This window comes from Oryzias latipes, chromosome 13, assembly GCF_053564925.1.
Source record: "Oryzias latipes strain Hd-rR chromosome 13, Olatipes_Hd-rR_3.1".
Classification (NCBI taxonomy): domain Eukaryota; kingdom Metazoa; phylum Chordata; class Actinopteri; order Beloniformes; family Adrianichthyidae; genus Oryzias; species Oryzias latipes.
In genome coordinates, this window is record NC_136249.1 from 23,016,834 (window position 1) to 23,034,913 (window position 18,080).

At 41.9% G+C, this 18,080-nt stretch overlaps 2 protein-coding genes across 3 annotated transcripts; both read left to right on the forward strand.

The window, feature by feature from the left end:
• Nucleotides 1-418: 418 nt before the first annotated feature.
• On the forward strand, nt 419-13,340 carry kpna4 (karyopherin alpha 4 (importin alpha 3)). Its single transcript, XM_004075368.5, has 17 exons — nt 419-764; nt 2,717-2,761; nt 2,907-2,996; nt 4,439-4,468; nt 4,604-4,656; nt 5,341-5,436; nt 5,744-5,829; nt 6,063-6,149; nt 6,238-6,407; nt 8,262-8,306; nt 8,419-8,550; nt 8,908-9,036; nt 9,635-9,739; nt 9,815-9,886; nt 10,078-10,240; nt 10,335-10,429; nt 11,061-13,340. The coding sequence occupies exons 1-17, from the start codon at nt 696-698 to the stop codon at nt 11,154-11,156; spliced, it is 1,563 nt and encodes a 520-aa protein (XP_004075416.1). The 5' UTR covers nt 419-695; the 3' UTR covers nt 11,157-13,340.
• Nucleotides 13,341-13,626: 286 nt separating this feature from the next.
• trim59 (tripartite motif containing 59) lies at nt 13,627-17,714 on the forward strand. Of its 2 annotated transcripts, none has more exons than XM_004075631.4 (5): nt 13,627-13,727; nt 15,264-15,553; nt 15,626-15,844; nt 16,078-16,287; nt 16,363-17,714. In XM_004075631.4, the coding sequence occupies exons 2-5, from the start codon at nt 15,299-15,301 to the stop codon at nt 16,939-16,941; spliced, it is 1,263 nt and encodes a 420-aa protein (XP_004075679.1). In that variant the 5' UTR covers nt 13,627-13,727; nt 15,264-15,298; the 3' UTR covers nt 16,942-17,714. The 2 variants fall into 2 exon arrangements, with proteins under 2 accessions (XP_004075679.1, XP_078785548.1); XM_078929422.1 differs by having other exon boundaries at nt 13,710-13,727; nt 15,251-15,553.
• Nucleotides 17,715-18,080: the final 366 nt, after the last annotated feature.

Below are 18,080 nucleotides of genomic sequence, written 5' to 3' on the forward strand. Positions count from 1 at the left end.
AGAAAAAAGACAGTTCTCCGATCTAGAATGCCTTACTTCTTAATACTATGCCAAAATTGAGCAATCCTATTCCCTTTTTTTATTCAGATTTTGACTGCCTTATGAGAAATAGCATAAACTAATTCATTATATATATATATATATATATATATATATATATATATATATATATATATATATATATATATATATATATATATATATATATATATATATATATATATTATATAATATAGTATAATAGTACATAGTATAATATATAATATATATATATCTAATATATATATAATTTTATTATAATAAAAAGAATTTAGAATTTTACAATTCCCTAATGAAAACTCCTTAAGAAATGATGCGACATGGATAGGGTTTTAGTGAAATGACATATTTAAGTTTAGGTGATCACGAATCAAACGTCTGCCTTCCTAAACATGAGCAGACGTGAGTCGGTATAATGCGGTGTCTTCTGCACACAGACGTGAGCGGTGAAACCAATGAGAGTGAGGGGGATTTCCCCACCCTTCCCTTACGCCAGAGCGAGGCTGCCCTCTACCACCGGCATTCCCAGTATGCACCGCGGACCGAGCAGCAAAAAATAGTCCACTAACGAAAGACTGCGAAAAGGGAACCAGAAACAGATAGCTTACCGGCTAAAACTCTGTCCAGTAATATTTAACGTAATCAGAACTACTAACATGGCCGACAACGAGAAACTGGACAACCAGCGACTAAAGAATTTCAAGAACAAGGGCCGAGATTTGGAGGTAAAAGTTGCGAAGATCGGTGTCCTCGCTTTCGTCTGCACAGCCGCCGCGCTCAGCCTTGCCCCTCGGCTCCGTTGTGACGTCGTTTCTAATTTACACCACGGGCAACTTTGCTGCCAGAAACTGGCGAGGGCCTTCAGAAATCAGTGTTTATTGGAGGCTGGAATCGTTGGGTCAATTTCGAACTGGTTTCGTTTTATCCCGAAACCGTGTTGGGTGTAAAACATGTCAGAAAAGCCTCCGCTGGATCAGCTCTGCTAGCCACCAGCTAGCAAGGCCTCCGGGAACATGCTAACTCCACTGATGCATATCATCCCCCAGTTCGGTCTCGCTCGGTCAGAAATGTTAACAGCTTGCATACAATTATTTACAAAGTACTTTTACGTTATCTTCTGAGAATGTGGTGTTAAGTTAAGCTAAAACAACGACAGATGTTCGTACTTCTAACATTGCAGTTAGCCCAACTGCGTGCTAGGTTAGCGCGGCGGTGCTGTTGGCTGCAGTTCCACCCATCCCCCGTCTTTATAATCAAAAACAATGGCGGAAACAAGTAAGCTTCTAACATGACCACTTATATTAGGCTCAAGTCCACACCAATAGTAATATAGTTCTATTTTATGCGTTAATAGGACGTATTCTCAGGAGAGCAGTCTCCCCTTAACACGTTTACTACATGATTCATAGATCAAAGCTGGACGTTGGTTCATCATGTCGGATCAATAAGTTACCAGGTGATTTACAGTCAGGTCAACGCGTAGCTGTTAATGCATTCCAGCTAGTATTGATATCGGTTTCAGGTGGGGTTGCAGACGCAGGAAACCACGCATCCTGTTTGAGAAGGTACATATATGTTGCGAGGGGGGCGTCGATGATTGTTACGTTAATTATTCGACTTTCAACTCGAGAACCGCGCGTGAAATTCGTTTCTCCAATGATAAACTTTAAGCATCAACACCAAGGTTCAATACTTAATGTAAATAACTTCTAATGCATGCAAAGGTTCACGAGGAATTGAGTCAACAAACATTGTCAATTTGCATTTACTTTGCCTCCACTGTGTGCATCTGACGTAGAATTGTTTCAGAGGGCGGCGGCCACGTGGGACAGTAAAGCTGCACCTTTACCGTGAATAGAAACACATCTAATGTCACATCATGCACTGCAACCTGTAGACATATCCGCTTCTGAAATAAATTTGGCTTGATGTAATTACTAAGCTGGTAGCTGAGGGAGGAAGTGCGTGCGATTTTCAAGATGTTTTTAGTGGGTTACCAGATCACTTCTCTCATTCATAGTTCTATTTTAAGTCATCTCTGTCATATGACATTAATATGTTTACTATTTTTGGTCAGTGTTATCACTAATAAAACAACTGACTGTGTGGACACAATTGAGACATAACTGGTCATAGTGAGGATCCTAACAAACTATGGTTTTAATATTTGCAACAGGTTTTGCTTGACTAGAAATCGAATAAAGTAATGGGTAGATGAATAATCTTGTATAGGAAAACCCTAAAAGTGATCCTTAAGGTCTTCTTCCAGTCATGTTGTTTTGTTGTAACTATTAACCTGCTTTTTCTTTTTTATTGAAAAAGCTTGCTATACTACCATTTCCTAAAAATGCAGTTCCCATTTTTGCCATTTTACTTTTTTTTCTTTTTGCATATGATACAAATATGTCAAAAAAGAACAATGAAACCTGAAAATGTAAAAATGATGTATCGGTCAGGTACTGTAGTTCTTAAAGCTGAGTTACATTTAGTCAGACTTGTGATACTCATTTGTAGTTGCAGACCTCTGCTTTATAGATGCTGTAGACTTAATGCCCAGACGACCTGCATCATCAATACCCGAATATACACAGTACCCTGATATTCTCATTTATTTCTCTAAATTTGTTTGGAAGGTTGAAATTTCCTAATTTAACTAAATTTAATATTTTCCTTGCAGACGATGAGAAGACAAAGGACTGAGGTTGTCGTGGAACTTCGAAAGGTAAATAAACTCTTTACTTAAGCCATTATTTAATTAATATTGCAGAATGCTCTCAGAATTGAATATTCAGCTATATTTTATATATACTTTGCAGTAACATAAATGGATGATTAGTGAAGTGAGCTCACTAACTTTTTCATTACAGAACAAAAGGGACGAGCATCTGCTGAAGAGGAGAAATGTTCCCCACGAGGACCTCTGTGAGGACTCTGATCTTGATGGAGATTTCAGATCAGTGAGTTTATCTTTCAAATATTCCTTTTTTACACCATTATTCAGAAAAACCATATATTGCATGTTTGAATTGCAATACTACTATTAGCAACAGGGATGACAGCTTGTCAGATATGGTATAGACTGAATTTGTACTGAGATTTTGTACATTTTTGGAAAGTCTTCAGATGCTGAGCAGGTTAGGTTTAGACTTTTGCATTTAGGATGCTGCTTTATTTTGTACTGACTAGGTGGGGCAAGATTGTTTCAAAGTGTGCAGTTTGTCTTGCTATGTACTCATTTTTCTTGATCAATGTGCACAAAAGCTTCAGTTGTTGCTCAAGATACTTACAGGCACAAAGAATGAAGCATTTCTAGATATTTTAGAGGCGCTATAAAGACAATAGATGGGTGACAGATGAAAATCTAGAAAATGTCTTAAAGCTGAACTAAGTGTGTTTGATCTGGATTCAGATGACAGAAAATTTAGACTGTTGGATAAAACATGCATTGAAGTGTTCAGTCTAGAGAAAAAAATCTGGTTCCTTTTAACAGCCAGGTGTATAAAGCTCAATTCACAGGGTGATACTTGTATCATAGTGCATCAGCAATGACAAGACGATCTCTGAATGGCATCTGGAGTTACTTGGCAGCTAAACTAGTTCTACAATTCTTTGTGTGCATACTTATAAGAAATCGATTTATTTTTATGAGTATTCACAAACAGTGAAATACAAATGTGTGTGTTGGTGATTTGTAATGGCCATTCAGTTTGTAAAAGATTCAGTGTAAATGCTTAATAGACCGGAGTTTGACTGTTTAAAAAAACACATTCCAACTGTAAAGGATTTCATTTGTTTTCTTGCCTGAGGAGCTTCTGTTGTCGTCACCAGTTCCAACCAGGCCATTTTGAGTGCTCGTTTTCAAACCTACATAATGATATCTGGTATATAGCACAGTTTTATTATAGATATAAAAGATACAACTGGCAGTTTAATAATTTCCCACAACCATCAAATGGAGTCACAAATATAAACTTTCTTTTTACCCAATAATTTTATTTTATTTTGTTATTTATCTCCAAATCGACTGCTAATTGTCCTCAGTGTTGACAATTTGGACTAAATCGAAGGAATCTGGTGGGTTTTTTTCTTTTTCTCTGCCATCAGCCAGGCTAACTCCCAATTAGGTTCCTATTCAGAAACAGTCTGAACTACTTATGGAGTTATCATGTTAAGTTGCCAGAAGGCACATTGCCATGCTAAATACTGGCCTCGTGTCTTAACCTCCTGACTGATTCTCAACACATTTTCGGGTTAAGTAACCAAGCTCATTTTCTGCTCTGGTTAGTTTGTTTTTGAATCATAAGACTATTTGAGCAAGGTTTCTGTGTTTTAAGAGCTTTATGCACCAAATATGAAACATAATTCAAATGCAATAACTCCAGGAAACTTTCTTTTGCAGCAAAACACCTCTCTTGAAGCAATAGTACAAGTAAGTCACTATTTAATTTCTCCTTTGGAATTTATGGTCTTGCTAACGGAATTTTGTTGTCCTTATTACCAGTTTTATAAAGCACGTATTTATTCAGTTTCACTGACTAATCATCTTGTTTCCTTTGATATATAGAATGCCACTAGTGACAACCAGGGTGTCCAGCTGAGTGCTGTTCAGGCTGCTAGGTAAACACACTTTAGTTTGTAGTTTTTGTTTGTACTTTAACCAAAACAAAAGTCTTAGTATTTTTTGCTCTGTGGAGCAAATGGTGGACTCATTTGAAAACATCCATAGTTGCAATATACGTCATTGTCCTAAAGACTTGATATTTCATTGCATCAATGCTGTAATACACCTAATGCTGCATTTCTGCTGTAGAAAAAGGCATTTTGTTTCCACAACCTACATGTGGCTCACAGATGTGTTTACAAGCCTCTGCAGTAGCAAACCAATGCAGAGGGCCTTTTGCTTGCACTTGATTTCCTTTTGCCAAAGTATGTTGCTGATGAAATTCCAAGGCAGAATATTTTTCTCTTCCTGACTTACAGCATGTCACCCTCTTGATTAATGGACGTTATATTTAATGCAAGTGCGTCATGCTAGCCTCTAGAAATTGTGTAGTGCAGCAAAACTACTTAAAAATAATGAGCAATGTTTATTCTTCAACAGTTCTGTGTATTTGTGAATCCTTTGTAGTCACTTTTAAAGTTAATACTTGGGTTTGAGTTTTAGCTGTGGAGACAGATGGCAATATCTGATGCTAGGACTAACATATGTGTCATTACATTGTGTCCATAGTTTATTATTAGTTGGTCTGGAACAATCAAATTTCCTTTAAGGCTGATTTCATGTTATAATTTTTTTTATAGGAAGTTGTTGTCCAGTGACCGTAATCCTCCCATAGATGACCTCATTAAGTCTGGGATCCTGCCTATACTGGTCCACTGCCTGGACAGAGATGACAAGTAAGCAAGCTGTAGTTCTGTTTGTTTGCATTAGAATATAACTGTTTTTAGGCATTTGTGCTGATTCAAAGTAACATGTTTTAATGGTCTAGCTTGGTGCATTAAGTTATTCCAATAAGTGAGGTTTAGCCCACTCTGCATTTTAATCATATTGCTGTTATGTAAATGAAGCCTTTTTTTCTCCTCAGTACCTTGCAGTAATGGTGACTCATCGCCATGCTCTTACTGTAATTTACCCCTGCCCTCTCCCACTCACTTGTGCAGTCACAATTCTGATAAATCCTGGTGTCTTATTTGTGTTTTTTAGTCCATCTCTCCAGTTTGAAGCTGCCTGGGCTTTAACCAACATAGCATCTGGCACCTCAGAGCAGACCCAGGCTGTGGTTCAGTCCAGTAAGTGCCACTGTTTTTAAAGACGCAATACTTATTTAGTTTAGTCAGATCTTTTGTTTGTTTAAAATGAATTTTCTTGGTAGATACACAGGCTGAGTATAAATAGCTGTTTTTTGTTGAATGACCACTTCTTTTGAGATGTAGATGCTCTGATAAGAAAGTTTGAGCCTCTTCTTGAGTTGCACATTTGTTGGAGCCTTTGCTCACATTTTCGTTCCTGGTGTTTTGTTCAGATGCTGTTCCGCTGTTCTTGAGGCTGCTCCACTCTCCTCACCAGAATGTCTGTGAACAGGCTGTCTGGGCCCTGGGTAATATCATCGGTGAGTAACCGCCTAATCTGATCTGACGAGTGTCTAATACGAGTGTTTAATCCAAATTTCCCATGCTTTGTTAACCCGTTCTGTGCAGGGGATGGTCCTCAGTGCCGAGACTATGTGATCAGCCTTGGTGTGGTTAAGCCCCTGCTGTCATTCATCAGCCCCTCCATCCCCATTACCTTCCTCCGCAATGTCACCTGGGTCATGGTCAACCTTTGCCGTCACAAGGACCCTCCACCACCCATGGAAACAATCCAGGAGGTAAGCACCCACAAAGAGATGAAGCGTAATGGGATCTGTGTGTCATGGTGTTATTTTAGAGTCGCAATTTTTATATCCAACTATTGCTGAAAACATGTTTCTTTTTAACAGCCCATACAGACCGCAACAATTAGAAATAGATCTGTTCTTTTAAAAAGGGAGATGGTTGAGTAAGATTAAAATGACAGGTTTTAGCTGTACCAGTTTGTGCGTTGAAGAAGCCATCCTTTTTTCTCCATATCACTTCACAGGTGATGAGATGTTGAGCTGTTCCATTACAATGTAGTTCTAACAGTAAAGTTCCTCTCCGATCATCGTTTGAGCTATTGTAAAAGCATTCCCAGTGGTATTTTAATTATTATGATGCCATTGTTAGAAAAAAACAACAACACAGTGTTGTTTTGTAGGACATAGTTTCTCCAGAGCAGCAGTTAGAAATTTGGCTCTTAGCTGTGGGTGGGACTGTTGTGGGGGGGCAACCCCACCCCCCTTTCCCTACCCGTTGCTGAGAGCTCTTTGTTTACATGCTCTCCTGCTAGCTTACAGCCCCTCACAACCCCAACCTAATATTAGTGTTGCAATAAAAATGGTGAGTAATATTGGAGCCGTCCAGCCGTACAGTTTTGAGCCAGATGTCAGCTCAGACGAGGAAAACTGACACACATGCATCTAGAAATGAGTGCATCAGAATGGAGCAGAGGCATCAGAATGGAGCAGAGCAGGGATTTAATGGTCCGTCCAGCATATTTTCTAAGTCACAAATATGCTTTTTCAAAAAGCCTTTTTTTAAGCTACTTCTGATTCACAACAATTTCATCAGAGGGCATCTTAAACCTCTTAAAATGTAGTTGTAACGTTAGATAAGCTAATTCTTTTCTAGGAATTCTGGTACATCGCCTGTACATCCTGGGGGAGGATCCCTCCTTCATGTGGGCTCCCCTGAGGTTTTTTCTTTTTTTCGGAATCAGTTTAGTTTTTACTTACTGCGAAGGTCTATGTGTAGGGATGCCCAGTTTAGTTTAGTTTAGCCATTACCTATTGAATTGTATGACTTTATGTTCTTAATGATTCATGTTTATTATACAATTGCTGGTATGAGGCCCATTGAGATGACTATTGTTGTAATATTGGGCTATATAAATAAAATTGAATTGAATTAAATGTGTAGACGAACAAACCCCTCCCTCACAGAGATGACACGCGCTGTCATAGTGCACAAAAGCTCCGGTAAACTTGTGGTTAAACCTTTACACTGTAGTTTGAATCAGGCTTGTCGACGATTGTCTGCAGCTGAATATCTGCAGAAAAGTCTTTTTAAAATGATCAACTGTAGAATCATCAGATCATACTGCAAAAGACCAAAGACATCTGGACTTGCAAACCTATTTGAACATGCCTCAAGGTTACTTCTGTAATGAACACCGTTATCTATGTTAACTCCCTATTCACGGCTGGATTATTAGAGAATTCAGTTGTATCTTCATCATTTAATCATAATTGATCACTGAAAAGAAGAAAGGAAATATGAATAACTACATTCAGCTGTTTTTGGTCTTCCTTTGCCATAAGGTAATTGTAGGTGGGAGTCTTCTTTTCTCTCAATTCCAGCCCTTCTAGATTGTGTCCTGAATTTGAGAATGAGCGTTGCAAAGGGATTACGCTTTGATGTCTCATCCGTCTGAACCAGTGAAAGCAGAGAAAATGGTGTTTAAAGGATGAGTAGGGTGTTGAAACTGCAGGCCGTAGTACAGGATAAGAATAGATTTTTCTGGAGATGTGAGGACTTTAAATATAATCTGTTATTCACTGTCTTTATCCATCCCTACACTTTGTAATGTGTTTTTATTTTCTCAGATCCTGCCAGCTCTCTGTGTGCTGATTCATCACACTGATGTCAGTGTAAGTATAACAGGCTGTGCTGTTCTGTCCTCACTGGTTTGGAGGTGACAGCATTTGCCTAAACATGGTTTTAAAAAACGTTTCCTTTATTTCTTTTCTTTACCGCTTCTAGATCTTGGTGGACACCGTGTGGGCTTTGTCTTACCTGACTGATGCTGGAAATGAGCAGATCCAAATGGTCATCGACTCAGGCATTGTCCCTCATCTGGTACCTCTACTGAGTCACCAAGAGGTCAAAGTTCAGGTGGGAAGAAGAGACTGTCGTTGCTGCTGTCATATATTACTTATTCATTTGGGAAGGTGTCTTTGCTTTTAAACAAAGACTCGGCTTTACTCTGGCTTTTTACACCACCACTAAAAAACTTAACACCAACTTTCCAACTTTTATTAAAAAACACAAAACACTGCGTAGTTAAAACTGCTATCTTATAAACAAACTATAATGGTGTTTGTGTAATTTTGTCTTTAAAATTGTCACATTTCTTCTGAGGATGATCACTTGTGTTATTGAGCACTGCTGCTGCTTTCACATCTAAACTTGTGCAGTTTTCTAGAATTGATGAGTTCATGTTGATGGTTGTGTCATTTCCACCTCATCCAGACTGCTGCCCTCAGGGCCGTTGGGAACATAGTGACCGGCACAGACGAGCAGACGCAGGTAGTGCTCAACTGTGACGCCCTCAGCCACTTCCCAGCACTCCTCACCCACCCAAAAGAGAAAATCAACAAGGTAACGTCTGCTGCAGCTCTGAGTGTCTTAAACTGCTGCACACGCTGTCTGGAAGTGATGAAATCAGAGACGTGGTGTTAGTGTGTGAATGCTGGGTGAAAGATTGGAGGGGGGTTTCATAGAAAACAACAAAGTCTCACCGTGGATGATCGCGAGGATGAAGATGGTTAAAGAAGGCATCGGAGAGTTGTAGGGGATTACTTGGGTTGGGGGTGGTAGGGGTGATGGTGGGGGGTCGATTGTTTGCGTGACTGTGTAATATCATGGGGGTGGTGGAAAGCAGGGTGCTGAATAAGTGTTGATATCGGGGTGCATCTGAGACCAGCCATTCAGAAAAAGAGGCCTGCTCTGTGGCTGGTCGATGATTAGAGCCTCAAATCACCCTCGCCCCACCCACAACACCTTTGTCTCGACCAGATGTCGGCGCCGCTCTGCTGACGTCTGGATTCTGATCCAGTTTAAGAACAAACTGTTTCTGTTGCCTCGCTGTAGTCAGAAAAAAACTGTTTTTTCTTGTGTTGCTTTTTTAAACAAAACGTGGAGGCACATGTGTGATCCCTAAACACGCTCTCTGGTTGCTGCATGTTCTGCCCTGTAGGAGGCAGTGTGGTTCCTGTCCAACATTACAGCAGGGAACCAGCAGCAGGTGCAGGCAGTCATAGATGCCAAGCTGGTCCCCATGATCATCCACCTGCTTGACAAGGTTTGCATGATTTCTAAATGAAATACATATTGTAAAAATTCAGAGTGTGTTGCTGATAGTTTTTCTTTTTTGTAGGGCGACTTTGGCACCCAGAAAGAAGCAGCGTGGGCCATCAGTAACCTGACAATAAGTGGCAGAAAAGATCAGGTGAGAACCTCAGCTTTAGTTTACTTGGACTACTTAATCTGGTATCTATATGCCAGTTTTTACTGGGAAAATGCCAACTGTGATTTGTTTTGTTTTTGCATAAATAAAAGCACAGGTACTCTGATTTTTTGCCTAGTCATTTGTATTTTTTACTTGAATGCATTATTAATGCTCTCTTTCTACAATCATAGGTGGCTCACCTCATTGAGAAACAGGTGATTCCTCCCTTCTGCAACCTGCTCACAGTGAAGGACGCTCAGGTGGTGCAGGTCGTCCTTGATGGTCTCAGCAATATCCTAAAGATGGCTGACGACGAGGCAGAAACTATTGCTAACCTCATTGAGGAATGTGGAGGTGGGTTTCAACGTCTAACACTGAGGTTTCATCCCTTTCCACTCAACAGCTTCTGTGTGCTGCAAATATTTTTTGTCTTTTTTTTTAATCACAGGTTTGGAAAAAGTGGAGCAACTTCAAAATCACGAAAATGAAGATATCTACAAATTGGCTTACGAAATTATTGATCAGTACTTCTCATCTGATGATGTAAGTTGAACCAAACTGAAGAAATGGCTGTAAATGTGTTTTATGTTGGAACTTTTTAGTTTAGAGTTGACTGTCAACACACTGCATGTTTTCCCACTCTGATCATCCTATGATCTTTTTTCTAGAGCGTTCCCAGTGGTCTCCTAATTATGATTTGGACGTTTTTAACCAAAATCTAAAAACCTGTTTGTTGGACAAAGTTTTTGCAGAGCGACAATAGTTCACCACAAATTTGCCTCTGCCTCTATTTCCCAAAATGTATCTGTTTATATGCGCTCCCACTAGCTCACAGCCCCTCACACCCACTAACCTAACATTACCGGTGCAGCAAAAATCACATTTTTTATATATATTTATTCTCCATCGCGTGAAAAATGCCACAAGATTGCGTTAAAAAACCCCACCTGCAATATGATTTTCATTGGTGTGGGTCCATAACCCTTGTGCTATCCTAGGCACTTTAACATTGGGAGTTGGGTCATCTAGACCCACTAGACAGTGCACTGAACCTTTTTTCTTCAATGATTTGTGAATTTGTGAATGATTTTGTTTATAGTAGACCTACAGCACCACTTGGTTTGATCTCTGGCTTCTTATGCGACACATTTCAACCCCTGGACTCTCCTTTCAGATCGATGAAGACACCAGCCTGGTCCCAGAGACCATCCAGGGCGGGACTTACGGCTTTAACTCTGCCAACGTGCCAGCCGAGGGATTCCAGTTCTAGACGTCATCTGGGGTATTCTGGAGTTTTGTTCACGATGCAGCACTCTGTTCAACATAAATAAATTAGGAGAGAAAGAGCGAGAGAGAGCGAGTGTGAGAAATTCGATCCATTGTGCTTGGCTCGTGGGATCCATGGCTGCATCTTATCTGAAAGGAAAATATACAGATTTCATTTGGCATTCCAGGGGAACCGGCCCAAATGAAGTTTGAGATGGCGAGTGGGTGCGAGTGAGAATGAGTGGCTACATGTTGAAAACAAAAAATAAGCAAAACATCCACATCGAATGCGTTGAGAGACATGCCGACATAACTTCTGTGTTATTGGAGCGGTCGTCTTCGGAAAACTTCCTCAAATGACAACAAAAAAAAGTCGATGTCTAACCAGGGAGAACCATGGACATTCACAAAAAAGCTATCAAGAGATCTTGAAACATAACGACAAAACACAGAAAGAAAATACTGTCAATAAGGACTGAGATGAACCTCAAACCATCGCAACTCTGCGGTCCTCCGACTTGAGACGGCACCAGCCTCAATGTGCCCCTCCCCCAATCGGCCACGCTATTAGACATGTGTGTGTATGGACCCATTGTGTATGACTGTCTGGACTCAGTGCTGAGGAGCCAGGTTCATCTCCTCCAACAAAGACGCCCCGGCCGACGGGGCGCCATCCTCTCCCCCCTGGTGGGCATGGCCAGGAGTCCGGCTGCGCGTGTCGCATGTGAGAGCGAGAGTGGGACGGCTGACTTGTGTGTGCGTGAGTGGGAGTGTGCAAGGCTGGGTGAGAACGCATGCAGAGACGGGAAAAGATACAAAAAGATCCGAAGAGAAACAATTGAAAAACGCAACAATAAGTTTAGCAAAGGATTCAGGAAAGAAATTCTGCCTTTGTGTGAGACTGATCCTCAAGTCCCTGAAAGGAAGAACTTTGGACATGGAAAACAAAAAAAATCGTCATCTAAGGACTTTATTTTTTTTTTCTTTTGGTGAACTTTTAAGTTAGTATTCACTGACACTGGACAATGTTAAAGGCAATGTGGAGCAGCAGTGCATTGAATTAAGATGCTTTTGGGCTTTTCTTTCTGCCTCCAGTGTGTTTCCTTTATGTTTATATTTTCCGTTTCAGCTTTTAGTTTCACTGCTTCTGTAACAGTGACTTGATGACGATTGTATTACACCTCTCCACCAGAACCTGAAGCACCGGACTTTGGGCTCTGAAATTCTGACACCATAAACCCTAATCAACCAAACGATCTGTTCCTCCTGTAACTTCCTCTTTTTATCATTTAAGTTTTACAGCAAAAATCACAGCTTGCAGTATTGTTGCCATAGCTTTGATTATCACCGAGGGAGAATAGAACAACAGCCTTGTCACATAGGATTGTTAATCATAACCTTTGCATGTACTAAACTATAGCACAGTTCTTTTTAGGGTATTTTAGTTTCCTTAGACTGTGGTAACAGTGTAATTTTTCATTTTTAAGTAAAACTGTGCTTAGATGTTACATGTTTACCCTTCCCTTAGTCTATGCTAGTGTCCAGTTTGCAAAATAATCTGTATGGTTTTGCACATCATTCTGCAAAGTGAGGCCTGAAATCTTTCTGGGGTTTACCTGCAAACGTTCTCCGGATTATGCGGCGCAACCCCGGCTTTTGATTTTTCTAGACAGATCCATCGATCCCTTTTCGTGATACTTGAGAGAACATTAACTTTATTTCAGGAGCAGCAGGAATTAATCTGCTAATGTATATCAATTAAAGAGGGACTCAAAAGTCCTTTTTCTTGTGGTGTCCCAAATGCAGACTGGAGTTGTTCTTTGTGGGTTTCCCTAAATAATATATAAACTGGCAAACAAATTTGCTGTAACATGAGTACCCTGCAGTCCCCCTCTTTCTTCCTCTTACCAGCTAGGTGTACAAGCTTACCCCCCCCTTTTCAGTTTTTGTTACCTTGATACACTGTAGTGATGATTACACATTGTGCTCACGATCCTTCTGTTTAAACATAGTTTTTTTTCCTTCCTTTTTTTTCATTTGGTTTTGCAGCATTCCTTGTTAGCAAACGTGGTTTCAAATCTAAAACTATTGAAGGAAAAAAATAAAATGCGGCTTTGCCTGAGAACAAGTTTTTTGGGAAAGGCTGCAGGATGGGTTATCTTCAAGAAAATAAATGGTGAAACCCTGAGTGACTGCGTGTGTGTGCTCTGTTGGTGGAGAGGCGCCTGCGTCTGAAGTTCGGTTCAAATCGGTGACGGCGCCTGCTGATTGGCCAGAGAGACAGTTTGTTCGCATGCGCAGTTTCGTGGTGCATTTGGAAACTGTCAAAAAATTGTTTATCTTCTGTTGTTTGTACTTCCAAAAGTAAGATGTACCCAAAATCAGAAATATTTTTAGTATATTTCGTATTTTAAATAATTTTTGCATAGGTTTGTGCTGCTAAAATTACGCGTGCTTCCGTGTCTCTATCCGCAGCTTGTATTTAGGAGGGATTTATTCTAAGTGTCCCTGAAGGCAGCACCGGTAGGAACAGGAAAAGGGAAGCTCAGACGGACACTTTCCTTCTGAAGTGACGGTGAGTCTGAAACAAATAATTTCCTTACGAAAACATTGTTTACGCCATCACATCTAACAGGCGAACAAGACAAAAAACATTTCCGAGCTGACACTGAAGTAACATGATAGCTTTGCTAGCAGTGCTAAGTTAAAAGGATTTGAACTTGTTTTGGTAATTGCGAGCACAAACATTCCTGATGCTAGACTAGTGTTTTTAAAATGAGCTAAAAGTAAAGCTAGGCACGACGTGTTCACGTCCATTTGAACCGCGGCGCCAACTTTGTCCCAGTTTCCACGCACGGATCATGTTGAGCAGACTGTCCGGACTGAGGTGCTGGGACGGGGTGGCAGCTGGCATCGAGGCCGCTATTGTTCCTGCTCTGGCGGCTGTAACAGGAGCAGAGACGGTCCTCCTGATCCCCACACAACACGATGATGAGAGCCAGCAGAAAAGCTCAGAGGCCAAACCTTTAGAAACAAGACATTCAATTTCATTTAGCAAATAAATAGTAGAGCTCTCACATTTCCCTTTTGAAGGATTGAGCTCCATCTAGTCAATGTTTTTTTTTTTAATTATTTCTCTTTGAGTAATGACTGATAATGGCTGACAAATTAATCGAATGGGTTATGATAAGATTTACATTTCAATACATATTTTTCTCGCTGCTCTTTTTACCTTCTCATTTGGGTCTTCATCATTTATATTTCTCAGATTGCGCTTGTTTAGATTAAAATAAATATATTCCTTTATTTTAGGAATTTCCTGGAGATTTTAACTGTCCAGCCCAAAATGAAAAACAATTCCCTGTAGTTTGTATGTTGTTTTATTGAAATTGGACTGAAGGCATTTTAGAAAGTCTAGATCAGTGGTTTAGAACCAGCAGCTCTAGAGCCTCTAGTTCAACTCATTGATAAACAGTTGAAGGACAGTACGTATCACAAGTCAAACTAACGTATGGACAGATTTTTGAGCGCCACATATTAAAAAAAAATCAATTGGAGGTCAGTAAGCAGTACTGGAATAAATAATTTACTGCTGACATGACACTACCTACGACTAAATTAGCTGCATTGAGATGATCCTTATAGTACATGGAGGCTTTTATTTTGAAAGAAAGTATTGGGAACCTCTGTTTAAAGTTAACTCAAAGAAACGGCTATTTCCTCTGTGTTTTGTGTTCTTTTCTATTTATCATAATGACAACATAAATACAAACCTGTGTCTTATTTTTCCAAAGGGTGAATGAAGTAAGACCTTGTGGCTCCTGCTTGATAGTGGTCAGTAAGAAATCAACCAGAATTATTTAAAAATTTTTGGTTGAATGAGTTTCAATTTTTACAAGTAAAGGGACTAAAAAGTCTTTATTGCATTACCCTTCTTGATGGTCTAAAATACTTTATTTTTATTTTATTTTCAGATAATCCGATGACATAAAAAGTGTCATGGTGCTTCAAAATAAAAGAATTAATCATATGTTTGCTTTGATGCTTTATTTCCGTTGTGCGATGCGCTGTTTTCTTTCCGTTCTCCTGACTTTCCAGACTTCCCTTCCAGGCCTGCAGTCCTAATCCAGGCCTCCCGTCTCTGTCATGGACAGCCTGGAGGAGGACCTGACCTGCTCGGTGTGCTACCAGTTGTTCTCCGACCCGCGGGTCCTCCCGTGCTCGCACACCTTCTGCCAACCTTGCCTGGAGAACCTGCTGCAGGTGTCCACCAACTATTCCATATGGCGCCCGCTCCGCCTACCAATCAAATGCCCCAACTGTCGCAGCGTGGTGGAGCTGCCCCCGGCGGGCGTGGACGCCCTGCCCAGCAACGTCTCCCTGCGGGCCATCATTGAAAAGGTGTGGAGGAGTTTTGTGCCTCGGTGGGACGTTTCAATTTTAACGTTCTTTTTCTGTTTTGGGGGCTATAAGTACCAGCGAGATGAGGAGCCACGCCCCCCGTCCTGCCAGGAGCACCCCAGACAGCCCCTCAACATGTACTGCATCCAGGATCGCCAGCTGATCTGCGGGCTGTGTCTGACCGTCGGGCAGCACCACGGCCACCCCATAGACGACCTGCAGGCCGCTTTCGCCAGGGAGAAGGCCACTCCCCAGCAGCTGGCCGAGCTCTCCGAGCACAGATGGGCTGAGGTGGGCGGGGCTTTCATGGCGGAGTGGTTAGATCTGCAAGATTATGGCAAAATGTATCCAAAACATTCAACATTTTGGGGAAAAAGCTTGAAATAATCCAAAATGCTGATGAATTTCTGACTGACAGGCTCCCGCGCGAACCTGTCAGTCAGAAATTCATCAGCATTTTGGATTTTTTCATAACAAAAGCTAGAATAGAGACAGTTTGAACGTGCGGTTGTGTGAATTTTAAGGTTTGTGAGCTGGGGGAGCAGCTGGAGCAGGAAAAAACCCGATGCGAGGGTTTGCTGAGACAGGACCGGGACGACGTGACCCAGTTTTTTCACTCCCTGGCGTTGGTAATGGCCAAAAAGAAAGAGGCTTACCTGGAGGTTCTGGACAAAGCTGCTGCTGAGGTGTCCCAGGCGTATGACCCCCTGATCCAGAGGGTCAAGGAGCTGCAGGTGGGTGGCTTTGCCCCGAATTCAGTGACCGAATTTTTGCCACGCGGCGGAATCCACCAACTTTGTGTCCCGCAGGAGGAGCAGCTGGAGCTCATGTCTCTGGGTTCGTCGGTGGAAGAGGAGGAGGAATCCCCGCTGGCCTTCTTGGAGAAGGTGCACTTGTTCCGAGAGAGAGTGGACAAGTTCCTCAAAGCGCCGCTGCCGCACGCCATCAAGCTCTCGGTCACGCCGCGCGCGGCCGACTACCTGCAGCAGCACTGGCCCCCGCTGACCATCGGGGCTCTGGAGGAAGCGCCCGTCCCCGCCGTCTGCTGCTGCACCAGACGCGGCAGTGCAGAGGCGGCGGCTGCAGATGGGAGCGCCGCAGCTGCGAGGGTGTCGTGGCCCGACCAGCTGCTGGCCGTTTCTGCGTTCCTGGTGACGCTGCTGCTGACGGCGGTGTGGTTGAACCCGCTCGGAAGAGCCGGCTGGCCTCACTTTGGTCAGTTGGTCCACAGCCAGACTGGGGATTTCCTCGCATCTGTCGAGGAGGGGGTAATGTGGGCGTGGACGACCACGGGGGTCACTCTGCATGGGTGGAGCTCACAGCTTTCTTTACTGAGGGATCAGGTCTTTCAGGTCATGGCTGCTTTTTTTGAAACACCTTCTTCCTGAAAGATGAAGACGTGTTCTCCATTATTGTTGGAATGCAGAAAAAAAAGAATCTTTTTAAGGTTTTAAAGACGGTTAAAGTGATTGCATGCCCTGCGACGGACTGGCGACCTGCCCAGGATGTACCCCGCCTTAGCCCAACAGTAGTCGGGACAGTAACTAAACTAACTGGGTACAGTGGAGCAGTGGTTAGCACTCGTGCTTCACAGTGAGAAGGCCCTGGTTCAAATCCGGGTGGGGTCCTTTTTGTGTGGAGTTTGCAGGCTCTCCCTGTACGTGTGGGTTTTTACTGGCCGCTTCTTCCCATGTCCCAAAACAGGCTTCATAGGTTCATTGGTGACTCTAAAGTGTCCCTAGAGTGTGTGGCCCTGCAACAGACGGGCGACATGTCCAGGGTGGACCCCGCCTTCACCCGACAGTAGCTCAACCCCGCGACCCTGAAAGAGATTCAGCGGGTTCTGAAGATGGATGGATGTTTAAGAACCAGCGGTCACGTAAAGTTATTGTGGGTCTGAGGGATGGTTCAAAATACTCAAGGCACCGTGTTTTCACCCTATGAATTATGGGAAACTATCACTCCAAAGCGTATTGATCAAGAAGAAATTTGAAAAAAGTGACAAGAATTTAAACATGTAGCCTTTTTGGGCTGTGTTCTTTATTCACAGCTCACGTAGCTTCAAGTTTTTGTGTAACTGAAAGGTGTTGTGCTCGTCTTTGGAAGTGTTCTGCTTTTTTTTTAAATAAAGGTTTGAGAAATAAAATCAAAGGGGAATTCATAGGTGATCATGTAGTTTTTTGTTGACATTTGATGACTAAAATCGGTCAAAGCCCCCAGTTAAGAATGTAAAGTACAGAAGAATCTAGAAGCAGCAGTCCATTCATTCCTCATGGTACCCCCTACATTCTCTAATGGTTTTCCCCCTAAATAATTCTTTCATTGTAGTTTGTCGACATTTTTCTCTTCTCAGAAAGCAGTTTAACCCCTGGTGCTGTCTTAGATGACCTCACCCTTACATTGACGTGTTCTCTCTACCATGACAAAGGTGGAAAGATTTCATGTAATCCATGGAAACCAGTGAAGATCACAAATCATTGAAAAAAGGTTCAGAGCACTGTCTAGTGGGTCTAGATGACCCAACTCC